At 37.6% G+C, this 22,194-nt stretch overlaps 1 protein-coding gene across 1 annotated transcript; it reads left to right on the top strand.

Annotated features, from left to right (window-relative positions):
- Window positions 1-282: 282 nt before the first annotated feature.
- Window positions 283-17,142, top strand: LOC147861962 (uncharacterized). The gene is made up of 12 exons (XM_087322520.1): window positions 283-415; window positions 923-1,018; window positions 1,615-1,821; window positions 1,937-2,122; window positions 2,222-2,346; window positions 2,462-2,583; window positions 3,726-3,808; window positions 5,529-5,705; window positions 6,266-6,427; window positions 6,537-6,631; window positions 16,664-16,761; window positions 16,875-17,142. Exons 1-12 carry the CDS (start codon window positions 374-376, stop codon window positions 16,964-16,966), a joined length of 1,485 nt encoding a protein of 494 aa, XP_087178646.1. The 5' UTR covers window positions 283-373; the 3' UTR covers window positions 16,967-17,142.
- Window positions 17,143-22,194: the final 5,052 nt, after the last annotated feature.

Here is a 22,194-nt window from a genome sequence, read left to right as displayed (position 1 = left end):
AAAAATGCATATTGTTATTAAGAAGGTAATGTGTTTTTTTTTCAATTTTTAAAATTTTTTTTACCTTGAAAAAATATTTATCTTATAGTAAATAATTTAACCAAAAGTATGGTATTTATTATTCTTCGAGGGTTTACCCTTCTCGAATGATTGAATCGTTCTCGAACACGAATGCACGAATGGTTCGGATGGTTCATACTATGCTTGGAAGGGCACATAGAGAGGGAGAGGGAGAGGGAGAGGGAGAGAGAGAGAGAGAGAGAATTCTTTGGGAAGTGAAAAGAAAGAAGAGCAAGAACGAACGAACGAACGAACGAACGAACAGGCAGAAGCTGACGACTTTCATCTGCCTTTCCTTCTTCATTCTCCAGTGATGTCGTTCGAAGCTCAGAAACAGATTCGTGAGAATACCATGGTTGGATTCCTTCTTGCTTCATCTCTTCGTGTTTTTGAAAGGTTTATTTTTCGTTGTTCATGTTGTTGTTGTTTCTTCATAGTAGAAAAACACATCAGTCCTGTCCTCCTTTTTCATTCTCCTTCATATTTTTCAGGTTAAATTTTCATATTTTTGTTGATTCTTATCATCAGTGTTCTGATTTACGTATGCTTCGCCAAAAAACTTCAGTTTCTGTTTTTGGTCAAACGGAGGAACCCTACATAATCTTTGTTTGTATCTGAGAAGTAAAAACACAAATATTCGTTTGTATTAACAGAAAACATCACTTAGAACATAGCACATTTTCTGTTTTGAAAATCACTGTTATGCACCATAATGTTATATGATCATTTCTTCCAATGAGATTGCTTGTCTATATACTTAATCTTTCTAATTTAATTCATGCATAAGTCTCCATATCTCTCTCTTGATGTCTTTCTGTATACTCATTTTTATGTCTGTCTGTGTTTGCTTATTCTTTCACAGGAGCTTCAAGAGTTTCTAAAGGATTTGAACCAGTGGGAAACACGAGTGAAAGAAAAAGATAAAGAACTTAAGAGCAAACCTCGTGATGGTGTTTCGGTACGCATTACACATTTTGTACACATTTTCAGATGGATTTCTTGTTTGTTTCGAATGCGTTCTATATTATAAATTCTTGCTATACCATAGCGTAATAGACTCTTTTCCATAGTCTAAAGTTTTGATGTAACTGAGTGTATTACTGAATCTTTTCACTTCTTGGAAGTTTAATAAGAATCCTATTGTATATGATATCTATGTTATGGTTGTCTCACATCTTTTGCTAGTTTGGCGATTATTTTAAATATTTATTACCTACAATGAGTGAAATTTAGCTTGAGTCTATTACATATTCATAGATCCATGTCTGTGTGAGAGAGAGCATGTTTTCAATAAGATGGTGAATAATAGTTGTTTTCTTGGCAGTAAATGAAAGTGGTTAGAGAGGTATTTGGCCAAACTATTGAGAAGAAAACATTATTTCAATAAGATAATTACCTGAAGAGCTGTTATTTGGATAACTACTCTTTATCAACTTATTCGATACAGTGCTTTCTTAACGGGAAGATACCTATGTAACCACCTTTATTTAGGTGGTCTAACAAATAATGCCTAGTGTGTGAATGTGGGTTTCCGGTTTGTGTTCTAAAGTGCAGGATACACCTCCTATACGTGGCCGCAGTGAAAGTGTACCCCAGGCAGGACTCAAACGTGAGCAATTACAAAGGAAACATATCAAAATAACACCAGAGATTCAAGCATTAGAACAGTCGAAGAGAACTATCAATGGAGGGACATCATACAAAACAGCTGCCCAGCACACATATGACAAGTCTCATGCCAAATGGGCCAAATTTGATGTGGTATCTTTTAAATAATTTAAGAATTAGTCCTTTCCTGTGGATAATTATGGTTCTCTTTGGTGATTCTGAGCTGAATCTCTTTATATATACCTATATACTTGTTTATATTCTGAAGGAGGCTGCATTAAGAGAAGCTGACGGAGATGAGTTGGCCAAAGAAGTAGGTAATGAGGAGGAAAAGAAATTGAAGAAAATGGAACAGATACCATCAACAAAGTCGGGGACTGCAAGTGTTTTCCCTGTGGCTTTTAAACCATCACCATCAGATTCCTTTACTGATTCTACTTCAGAGAAAGATTTGGTTAGAAGGGCTCATATGTGTGACAATTTAATGATTCAATGGTAGTAATCTGGAAATTTTTTGAGTGCTTCTAGTTTTCTTTATTTTTTATTCTTTCAGGGTAACAAATACTTCAAAGAGAAGAAGTTTGTGCAAGCTATTGATTGCTACTCTAGAAGCATAGGTTTGCAGCCGTCTAGTGTTGCATACGCAAACAGGGCTATGGCATATATCAAAATCAGGAGGTTTCTACTCTTTATTTTTATGTTTCATTTTAAATTAAAAACTTTTCATATGGCTGCATATTAGGGAATATTGAATTAGCTCTTTAGTTAAGCTCATTACTCATGTCTGAACCAGGTTCAAAGAAGCTGAATTAGATTGTACAGAGGCAATTGCGTTGGATGATCATTATGTGAAGGCATATGCGCGGAGAAGCACAGCACGGAAAGAATTAGGGAACTATCTAGGGGCACTTGAAGGTAACTATGAGGGCAAAATGTTGAAATATCCCTGAGTTTTTTTCCCTTTAGCCAAATGTCCCTAAAGATTTTGCTATTTTCTTGAATGCCCTTTGCCACCTCCCAAAGGAGTAATCATATATGCTAATTTAGAAATTGTGTAGTCAGTTTATCCGTTTCTCAATTATGTATGCTATTTGAGCAAGCATATGATCAACTCTCCCCCGTTGACATTCTTCTGGGATTTAGACAGTGGCATTTCAGAAATAATGAAAACTCCGCTATATTGGGGAAATAATGAAGACTCAGGTGTTTCAGAGTTTTTCTCTAACTATATTTGGTCACAATGCATTCATTCAAAGTATGCAACACACATTTAAGTAAGATTCAGTAACTAAATCTTTGTCAGCCTATCCATTTTGTGGGTTCATATGTTCCATAGCCTATCTATAACCCCATATTCATATGATCTGGAGGCCTTAAACTTTCTTAAAGATAATAATCTCTTGCAATGTATGGATATATAGCTTGGATGATCTCTTTTATTAAAAGCTAATAATCAATGATGGCCATAATGCAATGGGCTGATAAAGTGCATTAGGCAAATAAAGAAAACTCAGGAGTATTTTGGAGTTTTTCTATAGCTATATTTGGTCATAGTTGAATCATTCAAAGTATGCAACATACCTGGAAGTAAGATTCAGCAATTAAAGCATTTTCTTACTGTCTGTTTTGTGACCTCATGTGTTTCAGGTAGTGTGGATGCGGTACGTGTTTTTAAGATAATTGCCTCTTGTATTGTAGGCATGTTTAGCTTGGCTAAGTTACACCAGATTCATGTAGGCTGGAGGCTGTATATGTTCTTAAAGATAATTGTTCTACGTTCTCCTCTCCTGAAAGTCAATATTTAATAATGTCCATAATGCAGTGGGCAGATAAATCTCAAGTTAAGTGTTACTGTTAGTTGGATCGAAGATTGACCTTCAGAAATTTATCCACCTCATTCTGACACCTATTTTGAAGCATGTTTGATAGTTCCTTCCATCATTTTGATTTAGGTTGTTTTTTTGTTATTGAAATATGTCTTTGTGCTTCATCAATCACAAAAGGAATTATGGAAACTAGGTGCTGAATCTTGATGGATACATTTCTTATAATGGCAGATGCTGAATTCGCATTGCGATTAGAGCCAGACAACAAGGAACTCAAAGAGCAGTATGCAACAGTAAAAGAAATGTGCAAGAAGGTCTTTTAAATGCAATGCCCTTCATTTTCTGCATGTGTTATGTATTTATGAGCTCTCTCTGATGCTACCTTCCTGCCTACCACTTTCGATTCTGCTACTTCTCAAAGAGCAGTATGCAACAGTAAAAGAAATGTGCAAGAAGGTCTTTTAAATGCAATGCCCTTTTTATGACATTTTCTGCATGTGTTATGTATTTATGAGCTCTCTCTGATGCTACCTTCCTGCCTACCACGTTCGATTCTGCTACTTCTCACGCATCTATGGAAGATGGGACAATCAAAATGGAGATAAAGTCAGTAAGAAAGAAATGTACAAAATCATAACACACAACTAACATGAGGAACACCAATAAGAGATATGATCTCATTATGTTTGGGACTACTCACTTCAAGCCTTTCGTGTTTAGATGGGAACAAGTGCGACTGTGTCATGTTCCTCATGGTGCTCATGCATGCCTATAATGCTGTTAGAGATTATTTCTAATGTAAGCATAAAACAAGGAATTAAATAATAGATAATAAAGAGGAAGAGAGAGAAATAAGGGTGCCTATCCACCTGACCACCCCTGAGTGAAGGGATCGAGACTAACCCTAGTCACCCCATGACATTGAGTTGTACCTGGTATTGGCATGCGCCAGCCACAAGAGTTTGTGCACCACAAGGTCACAATCTCGACGTTGTCAAATAATGTGTGTAATGAGGGTATCTAGGTCTCATATTTATAGCTAGACCTAAAGCTCCAAGGCAAGTTCACACTTGGGCCTTATGGGTTGTCTCAATTCCTAGGATTAAAAGTAATCCTCAATTCTTGACACCCTCGGTTAACCCTCACACTTTTATCCTCGCGTGTGGAATACTATGGTACAAACTACCATGGGGTAAATTATGGTCATGCCTGTAACAAATACCTAGTTGATGGAGATGAGTGCAGGAATTAACGGTTAAGGATTGTAGATCAGTGATTTCAGAATGGTATATGTAAACTGATCAAGCTGCCAATGCATGGAAAGAGAGTCATGATCCGAGAGTTGTGAAAGTTTTCATGGCAAAAAGCCATTTCTCATGCATTCAATTATTAAATCATCTTGATGACAACTTTTAATGCTTGCCAGATTCTATGATGCTTTTCTTTTAGCAAACTATTAGTAAATTAAAATTATATGATACCTTTGTTTGAATGAACCTTACATAATTATTACAGACACCCATTATTATTGTCTGAATTTCATTTCTATAGCCAGATTGAATTAATCTTCAAGGTTATGAGTTACATAATTATTAGACACCCATCTGTCTTCCAAGAATGGGTCCACTATGGCAGCAGTTGTCCTTTATAGCAAATCACACCCAAAATGAAAATCTGAGCCATTGATGTTCTTAAGGCATGAAATCCCGGAGATTGGCAGGAAATGTTTTGATGTCTGTAAAATCCAGCATGTATTTGATTCAAATGTATTTCCAACACATGCAAATGCCCATTCTGGGTCTCAATATCATATCTAAATATAGTAGATTTTGCTTGTTTTATACAATTGTAGATTAAGAAACATATTGTTAGTTGTTCCCTGTTCTTAATATTGCCCTTAGTATCTGTATGGATGGTTTTGTGTCATATAATGGTACAACATAGGGATTAATTGGGAGGTAATTTGGAATTGTATATGTAGGTTCTAACTGACAAATTGAAAGGATCCGAACTTAAAAAATATATTTTATGCAGATAACAGATATGAAGCATATAGAAAAAAAGCATCCAGTTCCTATTGAAGAAATAAAAAGAGAGGAAACCACTGGTGCTGAATGTAAAGATATACCAGATAGCAGTGATCAGAAGGATGCATTATCAAGAGATGAATCTCATCGATATATTTCCAAAAAACCATTAGTATCACAACAGGTATTGAGATTCTGGTAATTAAGCCAATGAGGCTAATAATCTACAAATGCAAGCTTAGATTTTTTTTAATTGCACATCAGAATCCGGATAAAAAGCCATGTACAGGTAATTCAAGATTATGTCATAGTTGTATTAGGTTGATTAGACCCATTGTGCCTAGGCCTGTTTATTGTCAATAAAGCATTCTGATTCTGATTAATATCAGTTGTCTTTCTTAAAGCTTCTTCTCTTTCGAATTTAGATTGGTTTATCGTTTTTTGCTTTCGTTGCTTGCCTTGGTCTGTGACCATAAATGATGTTATTCATTGATCAGATCTAATAGGTCATCATGATCTTCTAGAGATGGTAATATATGTTTCTTGCTCCCTAATTGCCATAGGCCACATTTGGCCTTTGAGGATGCTGATAAGCCCCTGTCTCTAATTTTACACCACCTTCTGATTGCTCAAGTTCATCTCTAAGATGAAGTTAACAGTTGGATATTATAGCAGAAGATACAACCTAATTAAAGTACCAAGATTTTAAAGCTGACATTCTGATGGGGTATAATTTTAAATTAGCTATCGGAGAAAATGGATACTTTACAAGCTGCCGTAGCTCAGGCTTCTGCTGTGCGTGTCTCTACACACACTGTGGTCGAAGCACCAAGGTCATTTTATGAATTTGAAGCTGCTTGGAAAAGCTTTTCCAGTAGTCCGGTTCAACAATCTGGTATTTTAAAGGTTTGTATGTTTCAGAAATAGTTGCATGTGTTTTGATGTCAACTTGTCTTGTTTATTATAGTCTACTAGAAAGCAAAATTAACTTATGATCTCAATTTATATTGTACAGATTGTAAAACCATCTAACTTGCCAAATCTATTCAAGGATAACCTCAGTTCCAAGCTTTTGGTGGATATGATACGTTGTCTCCAGCACTTGTTCCCGTGAGTTATCCAACTGTCTCTAAGTTAGTTACCGTTTTTGTGGATGGAATGATTGAGTTGTATCACATGGATATTTCAGAAGATGGATGAGATGTTGGGATTTATGTACTAGGGGTGGTGCTTAGGGAAATCAGCAGCAGGGAAATTAGTGAGGGGAATGATTGGGTTGTATTACATGGATATTTATGAAGATGGATGAGATGTTGTGATTTATGTATTAGAGGTGGTGCTTACAGATTTCAGTGACAAGGAAATTAATGAGGGGGAAACTTGTCCATAGTGAAAAATATGTGTAATAGATATATTCTTTGTTTGGGCTACTAGATATATTTTTTGATGACAAAGACGTACGTCCCAAAACCAAGATTAAACTTATCACACACAAGACACACATTGGAAATAAACATGGGACAGAAATGCTCTTATATTAGGTTGTGAGGTTCACAACTCAAAATATTACAAGTCCCAATATTGGGACAAAATCAAAACATGAGTTGGGACGATTCGGTACAAGTCGGGACAACTCCAAAACTTATTGGAGGGAGAGAGAGCACTACCACACTCCTTTGAGCAAAATGAGTGAATCTGAGAATGAGAGAATGAGGAGTGATCTCCTCCTTTTATAAGGCCACAGATGTCCCTTGGGACTACCCGTTGGGGCAGAACATGGTGTCGCCCCTTTTGGGACTGGTTGTGGGCTCCTTGGTGAGCCCAGTCAATTTTGGAACTGTGTCACAGTTGGGACAGAATAGGGACACCACATTCACCCAAGTCCTCTAGAGGTTGAGTCCCATCAAGCTCACAAAACTGCTTCAAGTGCTTCGAAGTTTTGGGCACTCCGTTTTGTGCTGTCCCAGCCGCTCTCAAACTTCTCTTCTATGTACCTTAGAGGAAATTGCTTCATCTTCACTTCTTGGTCAACCTCCTCCGTTGAGTTCACCTCACTTAGACCGATTCCGATTCTTCGTACCATGGCTCTGTGAAGGAGTCCCTCTGCCTTTGCCTCATGGTCACCCACCTTGTTCTCGATCTTGTGCTCTAAGGCCCTCCGAGGCCTTTCTTCTATCTTTGAACTTTGCTCATCATCCTTGGTCGAGCATACCTTCATAAAAAACGCCTTGGCTCGAAACTCGATAACCGGCTCATCTTCTTTGTCTTCATTGAGCTCCACTTAGCTGCCAACTTGAGAGGAACCACCCTCTCTCTTAGGGCACTTCTTAGCTAAGTGTGGTCCTCCAAACTAAACAACCTTGGTCGAATTGGGAAGTCTTTTGCATGTTGCTTCCAGTCGAGGAAGTGACTCGTTCCCTCACCTTGCATGGCTCCTCATTCCTTGCTTGATCGCAATGTCTCGTGGTGCCTCTTTTCTCCATGGTGTCTTGCTTTCGATTCTGATTCAATCTCTTCATCGCTTCTCTTTCCTCGTGAGCCTTCTCCTCCTTTGGCATATCCCCTTCTAATTTGTGTTCTCGCTTTGATACCAAGTGTTGCATCCCAAATGTATGATTAAACTTATCATGCAAAAGAATGAAAGAAAGAAAGAAAGAAAGATATATTAACGTCTTTTAAGAGGCCAAAATGGCCTATAAGACCAAATAAGAGATTACATCTTAAGTGTTGTCTCGTCTTTGAGAACAAATCAAAATAAAATAAATATTACACAGTAAATATAAAAGTAAATAACATGAAAAGAAAAGAAATGAGGGAATCTGGTTTTTGGCACATGTGAGATCCTCAAGCTAGGTATATTGTAGCTTTTGTCTTCAAAAGATCTCTAGCATAGGTCGATCCAGAATGGAAATGTCTTTGAAGCGAGAGAAACACCTACGATGGCGGGCGATAATGGCTTTTATCTGTCGATGACAAGGGTGTCGAGGTCGTGGTCCATGGGGCTGAGGCCTACGTGCACGGCAAATTGCCATTGCCTGATCAATTGTAACCCCTTTGTTATGTCCTGGTCTGAAGCCCATTTGTGTATCTCGGGGTTGACATCTAGCATTAGGAGTGATGGGGCTAAAGAAAGTTGTGATTGTTCTTTGTGGATGAGCTTGTGTTGCTGTATTCTTCAACAACTTTTCCCGATGTCTCTTGAGCTCTAGCAAGAAAAGTCCTAGGCATCGTTGGTCCTCATATTCCATTACCTTGCGGAGTGGGCCAAAGCCTTGTTTAAAGAGGCAATGGTATCTCCCTCGGATTTCATAAAAGACACTACAATGACAAACATAGTGTTCTTCAGATTCCACTCCTTGATGACACAATTGGCAAATTCTCTCTTCTAGAGGTAGTCGTGTATATGTGCCTACCTCAATCTGTAGCTGATGTGATGAAGTTTGCAGCTGCCCTATCACACTACGCAGCGCATAGGATAGATGTATGTCCATAAAGAGAGATGATGATGGTGAGGTCAGATCCAAAGCACCAAGGGAGTGGGCTGTTGTGTGAGGAGAGAGAAACTAGAGAAGATAGTGCAAAAAATGGAGAGGAAACCCTAGCCATGGAAAGTCCCTTATCTCATTATGAGAGGTTTGGGACCAATTATTATTCACAAGTAACGTTAGGTCATTTTGACATGTTCACACATGGCCAATGACCAAAAGTTATAAAGATAATGCAAATGCCTATAAACCCCCAAATTGGGGTCAAAAATATAGTAAAGATGTGTCTAGAAAGCTCTCAAAGGACCAAGGATGCTCCTTTAAGCTAAGTAACTTCCACCATCTCTATGCATAGCTGATGTTGTGCCTTGGGTAGACACTTTGTGAGAGCATCTGCAGGATTCTATGAAGTATTGACCTTGATCAAATTGATTAGGCCATTTTCTAGCACTTCTCTGATGAAGTGGTATCTCACATCAATATGCTTTGTGTGAGCATGAAACATTACATTCTTTGCCAAACATATTGCACTCTGGCTATCACATCAAAGAACAGTTTCCTTTTTAAGGCATCCCAAACTCATTGCACAAGCGGGCTAACCAAATGGCTTCTTTAGAAGCCTCTGTAGCTGAAATATATTCAGCCTCTAGTAGATAGTGCAACTATTCTTTGAAGCCTAAAGCACCATGAAATAGCTCCAACTGCAAGAGTGTATACATAACCACTTGTGAACTTGTGTGTATCCACATCACCTGCCATGTCTGAATCACAAAATCCTTTTAACTCTAATGGACCCTTTCCATAACAGAGGCATTTACCTTTGGTCCACTTCAAATATTTTAATATAGATTTTATTGCCTTGAAATGACCTCTACTAGGACTAGCCATGAACCTGCTAACAACTCTGACTGCATCTGGCCAAGCGGCAACCATAGCATACATAAGTGAACCACAAACTGATGCATATGAAACATTCTTCATGTATTGGCTGCATCATCATCTTTGGGACAATCATCCTTGGAAAGCTTAACATGTGGCTGTAGTGGCACTCCAAGAGACTTAGCATCAGCCGCATTAAATCTGTCCAGCACTTTTTCAATGTACTTTTCTTGGGATAAATGCTAAGTATACTGCTACCTATCCCCATTTATTCGTATACCAAGAATATGCTGAGCTTCCCCAAGGTCTTTCATTGAGAATGCAGAGTTCAGCTTCTGTTTTAGAGCATTCGGAGTGCTCTTTTTCTTTCCTACCAGCAGCATATCATCTACATAGAGTACGAGAATAATTGGGCTGCCATCGTCATCCTTTTTACTGTACAAACAGTGGTTTGGATGGCTTCATTTGAACTCATATTTTAGCATAAATGCATCAAACTTCTTATACCATTGCTTGGGGCCCTGTTTCAGCCCGGATAAGCTCCTTTTCAACTTGCATACCAGATGCTCTTTTCCAGGAACGGCATATCCTTTTGACTGTTTCATGTACAGTTCTTTGTCTAAATAACCAAGGCTGTTTTAACATCCATTTGGAATAATCCCAAATCCGAGGCAGCTGTGAGAGCAAACAAGACATGTAGTGGTCAACTCAACCAAATCCCAAGTATCATTTGCATGCGCTTCTTCTTAGCTCACGTAGTTTTGCCTCACCGTCATCTGATTACATGATGTAATGTGTAGAAGGCTCATATCTATTCACTTGCCTCTTAGGACGTGTGGATCTTCTTACCCAATGATCCACATCATCTGGCAATGGATCTACATCAGGAGGTATATTGACATCTTCATTGTTAATGGGCTGCTGTACATCATTTCCAGCCCTGTTTTCAGCATGAATAGGTGGCTGCATATGGCCATCAGGTGCGTCATTTTGCTATCCAACATCATCTGGCTGAATAATCATTGGCTCATTATTATTGCCATCCAAATGTAGTGCATTCCGAGGGTTCAGCCAATGCAATAAACTTTCCTATCAAAGATTTACCATGCAAGCAATACAAAATCCCTTGCGTTGTACCGTTAACATTTAGCTAGAGTCTTTTATAAGCTTCTATGACCCTTTCCCAAAGTACTATATCCATGCATATCAATTCATCCAATAGCCAATAAGCTTTTCTTGATGCTTGGTAACTACCTTACGTCATGGAAAACCTGCTCATTAGTACCATCCACAATGAGATGCATTGTGTCAATACCTTCAATAGAATAAACATGGTTATTTAATACCTTCAATAGAATTAGCATGGTTATTTCCAAGATATACATGTCCATGGCTGCCTGTATGAAAGGTAGTAAAACACTCCTTAATAGGAGTAACATGGAATGATGCACTCGAATCCACAATCCATGTTTGTGACGAAGCGTCATTCAATGTAAGCAAGGCATCAATTATATCGCTCTTTGTACTTTGCATATCCTGTACATGAATAAAAATAGCATCATTCGTTGCCATGGTAGCACAATGAATATCGTTTGCATTTGATGGCTCCTCAATGATGATACTAGTGATTACATTTGCTTGCCCTTTGTCCTTGTCCTTAAAGCTGTTATGTGCTTCATGTTGGTGGGTGGCAACCCCAGACTTGCACTCTCTTTCATCTTTATTATCTCTCTTCTACATTCTCTCTCTTCCTAGATTCTTCTCTCTCTAGAATTTGCAACACTTTAAATGCCTTCTCTCTCTTCCACTTTTTCCAAGATATTCCCTCTTATTCCTAGTTCATTGTAACTCTTTAGTAGTACAAGAGTCACTTAACTACCAAACAACCATTTCACCCACGTTCCCCAATTTTGTATAAATAGGCTATACCAACCTCTTTCGTAAAGACTTTATTTTTGCTGCTACTTGCAAACAAGCTCTGCTCTTTGGTTGTGTCTCTACTCTTTGCAACCATTTTTGCTACTATTGTCTAACAACCTTCTCACAACTTGGTTGTGTCTATTTTGCTGCTGACAATATCTTATTATCAACATTCTTTTTGGTGTAAAGAGGTTGTGCACCAACAAGGTGTGAGATTAGCTCTTGGCTTACTAATCACTATCATTAATTTGTCTTAGCACTTAATTAAAATTAGGGAGACAAGAAGAGGAGGCGTAATGCTTTAATTAATGTGGACAAGCATACCAGACACTACAAAGTGGCTTTTATAGCTTTTACAAGATGAGTGTGATTGCTTCACAGTAGGCTGCCTAGTGTCTTGACACATGGCGCAATGATGAATGAAGAGGAGGCTTAATGCTTTAATTAATGTGGACAAGCATACCAGACACCATAGATTGACGCATGCGTGATATTTGCGATATTCTCCATGCGCAATATTCTCAATATTCGAGAATATGAAATGGCCCAAAGAATATTAAAAAACGATTCGTTTTGCAAAATAAATATAAAATATTTATTTATTTATTTAAATAAATTTATTTCACCAAAAAAAGAACAATTATTCATTAATAGATTATAGTGTCAAGAGAGTTTATAAAACTTATTTTAATTAATCAATCAATTAATTAATTTTTAAAAATCGAATATTTTTATATTTATTATACAAATATGATTAGTATGAACTTTGAAGATATGATTATTTTGAAGTACTATTTTTAATATCAAAATAAAAATATCCATAAATTTTGGGGGAATAAAAAGTGAGAAATTAATGAATCTTTATTTTATTTTATTTATTTATTAAAAATAAAACGAATACTTATAACTTATAAGTTATATATTTATTATAAAACTTTAGTAGTGTCAAATCCCCAAGTCCCTCTTTTATTATCCCTATTTATTGTCAAGTTGCTTTTTTTTTATCCTAAGAAATTAAAAAAGACAGTTTTTTTTTTTTTTTTTTTGACTTAAACGAATACTTGACCACCCATTCATATTCGTATTCGTTTGAATTCGAATGGGAAACCCAACGAATGTGAATATGTCAATCTATGCCAGACACTACAAAGTGGCTTTTATAGTTTTTACAAGATGCGTGTGGCTGCTTCACAGTAGGTTGCTTGGTGTCTTGACACATGGTGCAATGATGAATGGAAGGCCATGTGGAACTTCTCCATATCAAAGACACAACTTTCCCACGCTCTAAGTGTGCATGAATGGACCTTTGTGATGCTATTGAGTATTGCCATGTGACGCTATCGTGAAAATCCGTCACTATGTGCGGATCGTGAGGCGGAACTGCTGGGATTATGGACTGGAAGGAATTAGGGCTCACATGCAAAACACGAGGAAGGCACGAATATTCAAATGTGTTCGTGAAAAGGAGAGGTGCATGGGTAAGCCTGAATCAACCCCTATTCACAAGGCGAACGAATGTATGAGAGGAAGGCTTACACATGGACACACAAGGAAAAGGCTTACATACACACACGGGAAACAAAATTTCGATTGCCTTGGTGAAAGGTGAGGTGCATGGGCAAGCCTGAATGCGCCCTTATCACAAGACACACAAACACACAAGCAAGGTTTACACATGAGACAAATTTTTGAATGTCTTTATGAAAGGAGAGGTGCATGAGCAAGCCCGAACACTCCCTTATCACAAGACACACGAACACACAAGCAAGGCTTGCACATGAGAGACAAATTTTCGAATGCCTTTGTGAAAGGGAGAGGTACATGGGCAAGCCCGAACGCTCCCTTGTCACAAGACACACAAACACACAAGCACGATTTACACTAACATGCAAGACACAAAAGTTTGAATGCCTTTATGAAAAGAGGGGTGCATGGGCAAGCTCGAAATGCTCCCTTGTCACAAGACACACAAACACATAAGACACAAAAGTTTGAATACCTTTGTGAAAGGAGAGGTACATGGGCAAGCCCGAAACGCTCCCTTGTCACAAGACACAAAAACACACAAGCGCAAGTGACAATAACACATAAGACATGTAGGTGAAAGATGCTCCCTTTTCACAAGACACACAAACACACAAGACACAAAAGTTTGAATACCTTTGTGAAAGGAGAGGTGCATGGGCAAGCCGAAACGCTCCCTTGTCACAAGACACACAAACACACAAGCGCAAGTGACAATAACACATAAGACATGTAGGTGAAAGAAAGCATTAGTTTATTGCAAAATAGTAGATTCTTTTATAAAATAAGAATCATGTTACAACGGGTTGGATATAGGCTCTTTTTTATAGGGTTTCTATTGCTTGCGTTTTCCCCTAAAAAAAGCTTGTCTGTGTGAATCGGTTTTCCTTTCATCACTATTTCTGTTCTGTAACCTCAAATTTCACATGGAAGATATTCTTGTAAAACTCTTTGTGTTAGCTTTCGTATGCATCTTTCCTTTTCTAATTTGGACATCGGAGGAGGAAATTACGAGCTTTTTACTCTACCTTGCTCCTCATATCTACGCCTAGCTTTTTTTTCTACTTTTGTCTACTTTTGAAAACCGCCTCTATATTCCTCATCATTTATTGTACAATTTAATCCTTTCACCTTTTATTTAGAATTCTCTTTGGCAAATGAAAAAGTATTTTTCTTGCTAATAAAGTTGACTTCATAATACTAGTTTATTTGAACTACTATTTTACTTCTTTTCGAGGGTGGTTTCACACTATGTGTTGAAAACATCATGACAACGCAACGATGAACTTTGACTGTTGTGAGCAGCTTTTCTCACACTTCATTCTGTTTGTCCTTTTTCTTCTTGTTCTATCTTTCAAATTTAGCTTCATTATATCTGCAATCAGACTTCTTATGACCTTTCCTACCATATTGATAACATGTGGTTTCACACTGTGTTGAAAACATCATGAAAACGCAACGATGAACTTTGATTGTTGCGAGCAGCTTTTTTGACACTTCATTCTGGCTGTCCTTTTTCTTCTTGTCACTTGTGTTCTATCTTTCAAATTTAGCTTTGTAATATCTGCAATCAGACTTCTTATGACCTTTCCTACCACATTGATAACAAGTCATTTCAGCTTTGCCTTTGCTTTTGCTCTTGTTCCTATACATTTTCACTTTTCTTTTTTGTTCTTCCGCCAAACACATTGGCTGAATCACTACCCTCTCCACTAGCTTCCCTCCTAATTTCCTCATTCAAAATAGAACCCCTTATTCTATCGAATGTAACATTAGGGTTATTTAGAGTGAAACAATCAATGATTCCCCCGAATCAGGTAAGGTCATCAACAAGAAAATGGACTTAAGCTTATCATCAAAGGGAGGTAATCCAGAGTCTTGCAATTGTGAGAGAGTACTTGTAGAGGCAATTAAGTGCTCAGTTGCACTTTTTGACTCATCAAGTTCCACACGAGCTTACGCATGAGATGCACTTAATCTATAGCTGTAGTAATTTTATAAGTGGCTCTAAGCTTCTCCCATACCTTAAAAGCAGTTGTGAGGCCTTTCAAATCCACTAAGATCTCATCTGATACAACCATCTTGATGTAAGTGATGGCCTTTTTATTTAGTTTCATCCATGCTACATTTGTCATATCTTCAGGCTTGACTTCAAGAAGTGCTCCTTCACAATCTTTAAGAAAGAGAATGCCTAACATTCTATCTTTCCATTATTCAAAATCACTACCTTCAAATCTCTTGATCTCGAACAAGCTTTTGAGATTAGATGAGGTAGTAGTCGTATTTGCACTTAACAGTTTGAAAAAAAAAAGTCACCAAAAAAAGTAAAATCACTTGTTCTATGCACAATGACCTGATGAGATAGAAATTCTTCACTATGAAACTCTCTGGTTCTGATACTTGTCAAAAGAGAGATGATGATGGTGTGGTCAGATCCAAAACACCAAGGGAGTGGCCTGCTTTGTGAGGGGAGAGAAAGTAGAGAAGACTGTACAAAAAATGGAGAGGAAAACCTAGCTGCTGGTAGTCCCTTATCTCATTATAAGAGGTTTGGGGACCACTTATTATTTATAAGTAACTTTTAGGTCATTTTGGCATGTTCACACATGGTGAATGACCAAAAGTTATAAAGATAATGTAAATGCCTATAACCTCCCAAATTGGGGCCAAACATATTGTAAGGATGTGTCTAGAAAGCTCCCTTTGGGAGCTTTCATATAGAAGGGTCAAAATATACAAAAAGAAGAGTCCTTGGGGCCTTTATCCCCAACAAAGAACAAGCGAATGGAAACAACATGAACAAAAATGCTGTTATATATTTACAACCCGAAATATTACAACAGTCCCAGTCTTGGGACAAAACTAAAACATTGGTAAGGGTGAGTCGGGACAACTCAAAACGGATTGGAGGGGGAGAGAGCACTATCTTACTCGTTTGAGCCAAAATTAGTGATCTGAGAATGAGAAAATGAGGAATAATCTCCTCATATGAGGCCAGAGATGGCCATTGGTGGCTAGCTTTTGGGACACAGGGTTGGAACAGACCGTGGTGGTGCCCTGTATGGGACTGGGACTGGGCTCCCTGGTGGGTCCCAGTTAGCTTTGGGACTCTGTCCCAGTTCGGACAGAATCGGGACACAAAAAAGACCATGTATGGTTTTCTAGATTTGGTGAAGGTGGGTCGTTTTCCTTACATGACATTTGAGTTATAAAACAAGAAGAAAAGATACATTAACATCTATAAAAGATCATAATGGATTACACTTCTCCAGTGTCGTTAAAAACTAAAGAGTTATTGTTGAGGGTTTGATGATGTAATGTGTGTCTTTTGTAGTGAGCATGCTAGCCATGCAATTGAGGTTCTAGAAAATTTAACCAAGGCTCGACGCTTTAACCTTACAGTTATGTGCTTGTCAAGCAAGGAGAAATCCGGTATGTCAATTGTCATAGTGATTTCCATTCTTATTTCATGATCTGTGGTTCCTTCTTTAGTTCAATTTTCATATTTGGTCAAGGCTTTTTATCTTTTTGTTATCTTTGAACAGAGCTTCGAGAATTGTGGGAAAATGTGTTTCTTGGAGATGGGGAGAAGAGGGAGATTTTAAAAGCCCTTCAATCGAAGTATCAGCTGGAATAGCGGTTTTGCTTTTAACTCTTGTGGCTCTGGTTCTATATTTTTTGCCATCAAATGTATATACTATATAGCATTACAAAGTACAATGGGTAAGGAAATTCTCTAAAAGCCATGCTTGATATTTTCATTGCCATTGGCATTCACAAGTAAATTTAGTATATATTTTTTTCTTTATTTAATTGGAGAATTATTATGAAATATATAGTAAACTTTCTATATATATATTTCTTTTATTTAATTGGAGCATTATTGCAATCGGCATTCACAAGTAAATTTACTTTATATTTTTTTTCTTTATTGCAATCGGCATTCACAAGTAGGAAAATTCTCTGAAGGCCATGCTCAATATTTTCATTGCTATCGGCATTCACAAGTAAATTTACTATATAGTTTTCTTTATTTAATTGGAGCATTATTTTACTATTTATGTATAAGATAAAAAGAAACTTGGTATATTTTGGTTATTACTAAAAAAACTTCGTCAATAATGTTAATTTTTGTAGATCTATCTAATTCAGTTCATATTTTGTAATCTAAATTTACTTGCATATATACATAAGACAATCTTGTTCGCTAGCAGTCGTTTTATATTTGAATGTGATATGATGTGTTAATGGACAATCTAGTTTCTCATTCTATTCTTTGAATGGATGTATTTCCTCTCTTATAAGTGAATAGGTCATCATGATGTGTGCCATGTGCTAGTGCCACTTAAACTTATATAGATATAGTCCCTTATACGTCTTATTTGGGTGTTTGTTGTTTGACACTTCATAAACATATATTACATTGTGAGTGGCCAAATCTTTCTTGTGATTTGATTGCTTGTGTGGAGAGTGCAAATATTTGTCTTTGTATTTGGAGTTATTTATAATAAATATTGAGATATGCTCTTGTAGGTGTGGAGGTTGAGATGGTATCCGTTCGCTGCAAACTCTCCTTTGACATTGTGTTTTTTGTGTGTCTCCATGCATGCAGTTCATCTTTGTGTATATTAGGCAAATATTGGAGTGGTAGTGCATACATATTTTATGTAGCTATCACTTTGCTATTGATCCTTTTGGTTGTTATCTTTGACGAATAAACTTATTCAAAGCATCCACTAAGTGCTCATTACCATTGAAAAAGATCGATGAAATTCTTTCTCCATTAGATAAGCTTGACAACTTCCTTTTTCCTTCATATTTTTTTAAGTTGCTGATATTTCCTTGTGGAAATTGTAGTAACACATGGTATAACATTTTGAAGTTGGCACAATTCTTATCTAATCATCATGAAAACTAAGATATATTAAGGGAAATTACCTCAGTGTAATTGTGCCAATCATAGTGTTTTTAATCTTGAGGGAACATGCACTTCAAGTAAATATTGTGTTTCTTAGTGTGAAGATAGATCTAATCCTACATTTATTTGGGATATTTCCACTTGTTTCAAAATCCAAGGACCCCTAAGGTATTCAATGATTATCTCGAGGCCAAATGTTGTTTGAACCAAGCATTTCTAATTATGCTCTTGATGCATGAATATTTTTAAGACCATGAAACTGCTTACAAATGAAATGGAAACAACGGTGTTGATGGGTCTTCTCCAACCAAATCGCGCATCCAACAATATTACTGCAAGAGATATGGAGTGAAATTGTAGCCACTCTAAAGAGCCAATATGATGGCCTCAAGGGCGGCTCCGATGGAGTTGAAACACAACGAATAGCTTTCATCCAATAATGGTCGTCCTCTCCCTTTCTTAAGTCAGTGGGCATCCACATAAGATGGAACTATTGCGTCCCTACAAGGATTTGTACATAATAATCTCATTTGTAAAATTTTTTAACTAATGGAAGGAGTTATTTTTTGGAAAAAAAATAGAAATGCAGATCTAATAAATTCCATATCTTTAAATCCCTTAAATACTCTTTCTTCTTTGGTAATTTATATGGACACATTGGGTTCCATTCCTTCTTTGATGCATGTAAGCGGGGGTAATACATGTGGGCATGTGCTACTTGACCGGAATTGCTAGCAATATTACATGTATGGGTGTTATTGATGCGCTATGTTTTTCCATAAAGTTATTACTAAGCAATGAAGGAAATGTGAGTCGATTAGTGACGCATGTTGAAGTGTAGCGTAGTTTCAAGATCAAAATGCATTCCAAAGAGATATTTTCTTAGAATAGAGCATTTGTATGTAACCATAAGAAGGGATGAGTATTTTCGAAGGGTTGGAGGAGAGAGATTGCAATTTCTAAAATGTATGAGAAGGTTATATGTTGTGTGCATATGGGTGATAGACTTCAGATTTTTTCAATATTATTATTGGTGTTTAGGCAAGAATGCTCACCCTCATCAACTGTATTGAATTGATGAATTGGAAGAAATGGTTGTCAAGTTTGTAAAGGAAGAAAGAGTTAAAGAAGTTACCATTGGGAATGTAACCATCATGCTTTTGTTATATGTGGATGATGTAGTGGTTTTGCAAATACATTAGGAAATGCTTAAACTTTTATGTGTCATTTTTTAAGCTCATGATCGTACGATACAAGGGTCATAGGCTTACCATTAAGTTAATTATCATAATATGTAGTCTATAGCCCTTTTTCGTATCACTTCTTTTCTGTAATATTTTTTCCTTCTATCATATACTCTCTCTCTTGCGATTCTCTCACATTCTCTCTCTCTCTCCCCTTTGTTTCACGATCTTGATAGTTTGAACCGAATTTCCTATCTTCTTCTTACCTTTCATTCCTCTAGTACTAATAGCCTCTATTAGCACACAAGAATACCAATCCTTCCTTTCAGAGCTGCAATGCTTGAAATGGAAGTTCATGGCACTAGAACAAGAAAATCAACATTTGTGGGGTGATCTAAAATAAATCACAATAGAAAAGCAACATCAACACGAGGAGTTGACATTATGAGTGCAACAATTGGAAGCAACCATCATGTTTTTACAACAAGGAACAAGAACTCAAGGGGTTCTTAAGGAATCCAAGATTAGTCTTCCCATGAAGTTTGATGGAACATGATCACAGTTTTGAGCGTTCCTCAATCAAGTACGGTTAGTAATTCGAATGCGTCCTTCTTGATATCCAACCGATGCATCACGAGTGGGATTAGTAGGCACATTACTAAGTGGTAAAAAATTAGCCTAGTTTGCCCCTTTGTTGAAAAAAGGATCTCCTTTGTTAATCAATTTCAAGGAGTTCATTAGTGAGTTCAAAGCATGTTTTCGAGATACCGATAGTGTTAGAATAGCAATGAGTGAAATCCAAGGACTACATCAAGGGGATCGATCTGGCCTCAACCTAGTCCATTGATTTTTGTCTACTCGCAACCAATATTCCATGGGATGACCAAGCATTAATGGAGCAATTTTCGTTCGGGATGTGCAACAACATAAATATTTTCTCCTTACATTTATAGAAGAACCAAAGTCACTCATAGAGGCAATCAATCGAGTAGTACGATGCGATAATCGGCTTTCCGAGTGACATTCAGAAACTACACCAACAAATGGCAAGGATAAGATCAAATCGACTTGACTTGTCGGCCTTGTCTTCACTCAGAGCATCCATCAATGTAGTCGACTATCATAGTCGGCTCTCTATCTCCTCCAAGAACCAATCGACGAACTTGTCGACTCATTGGTCGATCCGGCCGACCGTCATGTGTTCGACTTGTTGATTTGACTACCGACTTCTTCTTGGGCTTCGACTGTCGACTTCTTCCATAGGAGGGGCAAATTCATAACAAACTCCCCCTTCACTCCTATGGGCAGATAGTCCTGTCTTGTTGTGAATTGACCGGCCACAACTAGTTGCTATTCGTGCGTATGCGGGTGCAAAGATCGAGAAGATGGACATATAGAAAACAAAAAACGAAAAACAAACATAGACAGAAGATATTTAATGTGGAAAACCCTAATCGGGAAAAATCACGCGGAGTTCACAAACTCCAAAACAGATCACTATAAGGGGAGGGGTACAACAAGAGGATTGAAGGCAAAGACCTTGAACTCGTCTTTGTCGACTGACGGCTACAAAGTTACTCACTTTGTTCTCTCTCTCCTCTCTCTCTTATTCTCATTTAGTTACAAAGGCAACTACCTTCTACAACTTTACAACAATGATCAACTACTCTAATGATTTCACCCTCTCAGAAGGTTTGCCCTAGTTATATTTGTACTAATACAACTTTTAGGGCTATTTACAAATATAGTCCCAATGGGCACATTCAAACTATTTACAAATATAGCCTTCCGAATTGGCTATTAAATCAATTATTTGATTATTTGATTATTTGATTTCGGTCATTCAATTTTTGGCCTCAGCCTATCAGCCTCGGCCAAATTTCCTGTTGACACTCAATCCGATTCAGCTCGTAATCTTCCCATCCGGAGGGACCTATTTTCCCAACAAAATCCCCCTTCACTTTGGCATGGGTTACTTCATCAATTCGACCCTACATCAGCTGACATGTTCAAATCAGTAAAGCCTTCTAATAGGGGTTTACCTAAGCCGAATTGGAGGCACATGCTCGAGGTGCCTTTCAGGTACCGAAGTATCCATTTCATCGTTGTCCAATGCTCTTTTCTGGGATTGCTCATACATCGGCTAACCACTCCAACTGCATACATGATGTTCGGCTTGGTGCAATACATTGCATACATCAGGATTCCGATTGCTGAGGCAGAGTGGATCTTATTCATCTCAGCCTTCTTTGTTTTCGTTTTTGGACATTGGCTTCTGGACAACTTATAGTTTGTCGACAATGTCGAGTGGACCGGTTTCACATTCTACATGTTGAACCTCTAGAGCACCTTTGTCACATATTTCTCATGTGACAACCATCAGAGCTTCTTTGTCCAATCCCGAACAATGTGCATACCTAGAATTTGCTTTTCGGGACCCATATCCTTCATCAAGAATGACAGCCTTCTTCAAACTCCCGATTTTCTTTAGGTCCTTTCCGACTATTAGCATGTCATCAACATACAACAGAATGATGAGAAAGTCTCCTCCATTATATTTCTTAACAAAAACACAATGATCGGCTTGTATCTTGTTGAAGCCATGATCCACCATGATGGATTCGAACTTTCGGTACCACTACTGGGGAGCCTACTTCAATCCGTAAAGGCTCTTCCTCAACCGGCATACCAGGTTCTCCTTTCCCTTTTCGACAAATCCTTCTGGCTGCTGCATGTAGATCTCTTCCTCTAGATCTCCATGCA

This window comes from Azolla caroliniana, unplaced genomic scaffold (assembly GCF_043228905.1).
Source record: "Azolla caroliniana isolate FFs.n. ecotype wild unplaced genomic scaffold, voAzoCaro1.0.p SCAF_7, whole genome shotgun sequence".
In the NCBI taxonomy this organism is placed as follows: Eukaryota; Viridiplantae; Streptophyta; class Polypodiopsida; order Salviniales; family Salviniaceae; genus Azolla; species Azolla caroliniana.
Note: the sequence above shows the minus strand (reverse complement) of the source record. Positions and strands in the feature narration are given on the sequence as shown.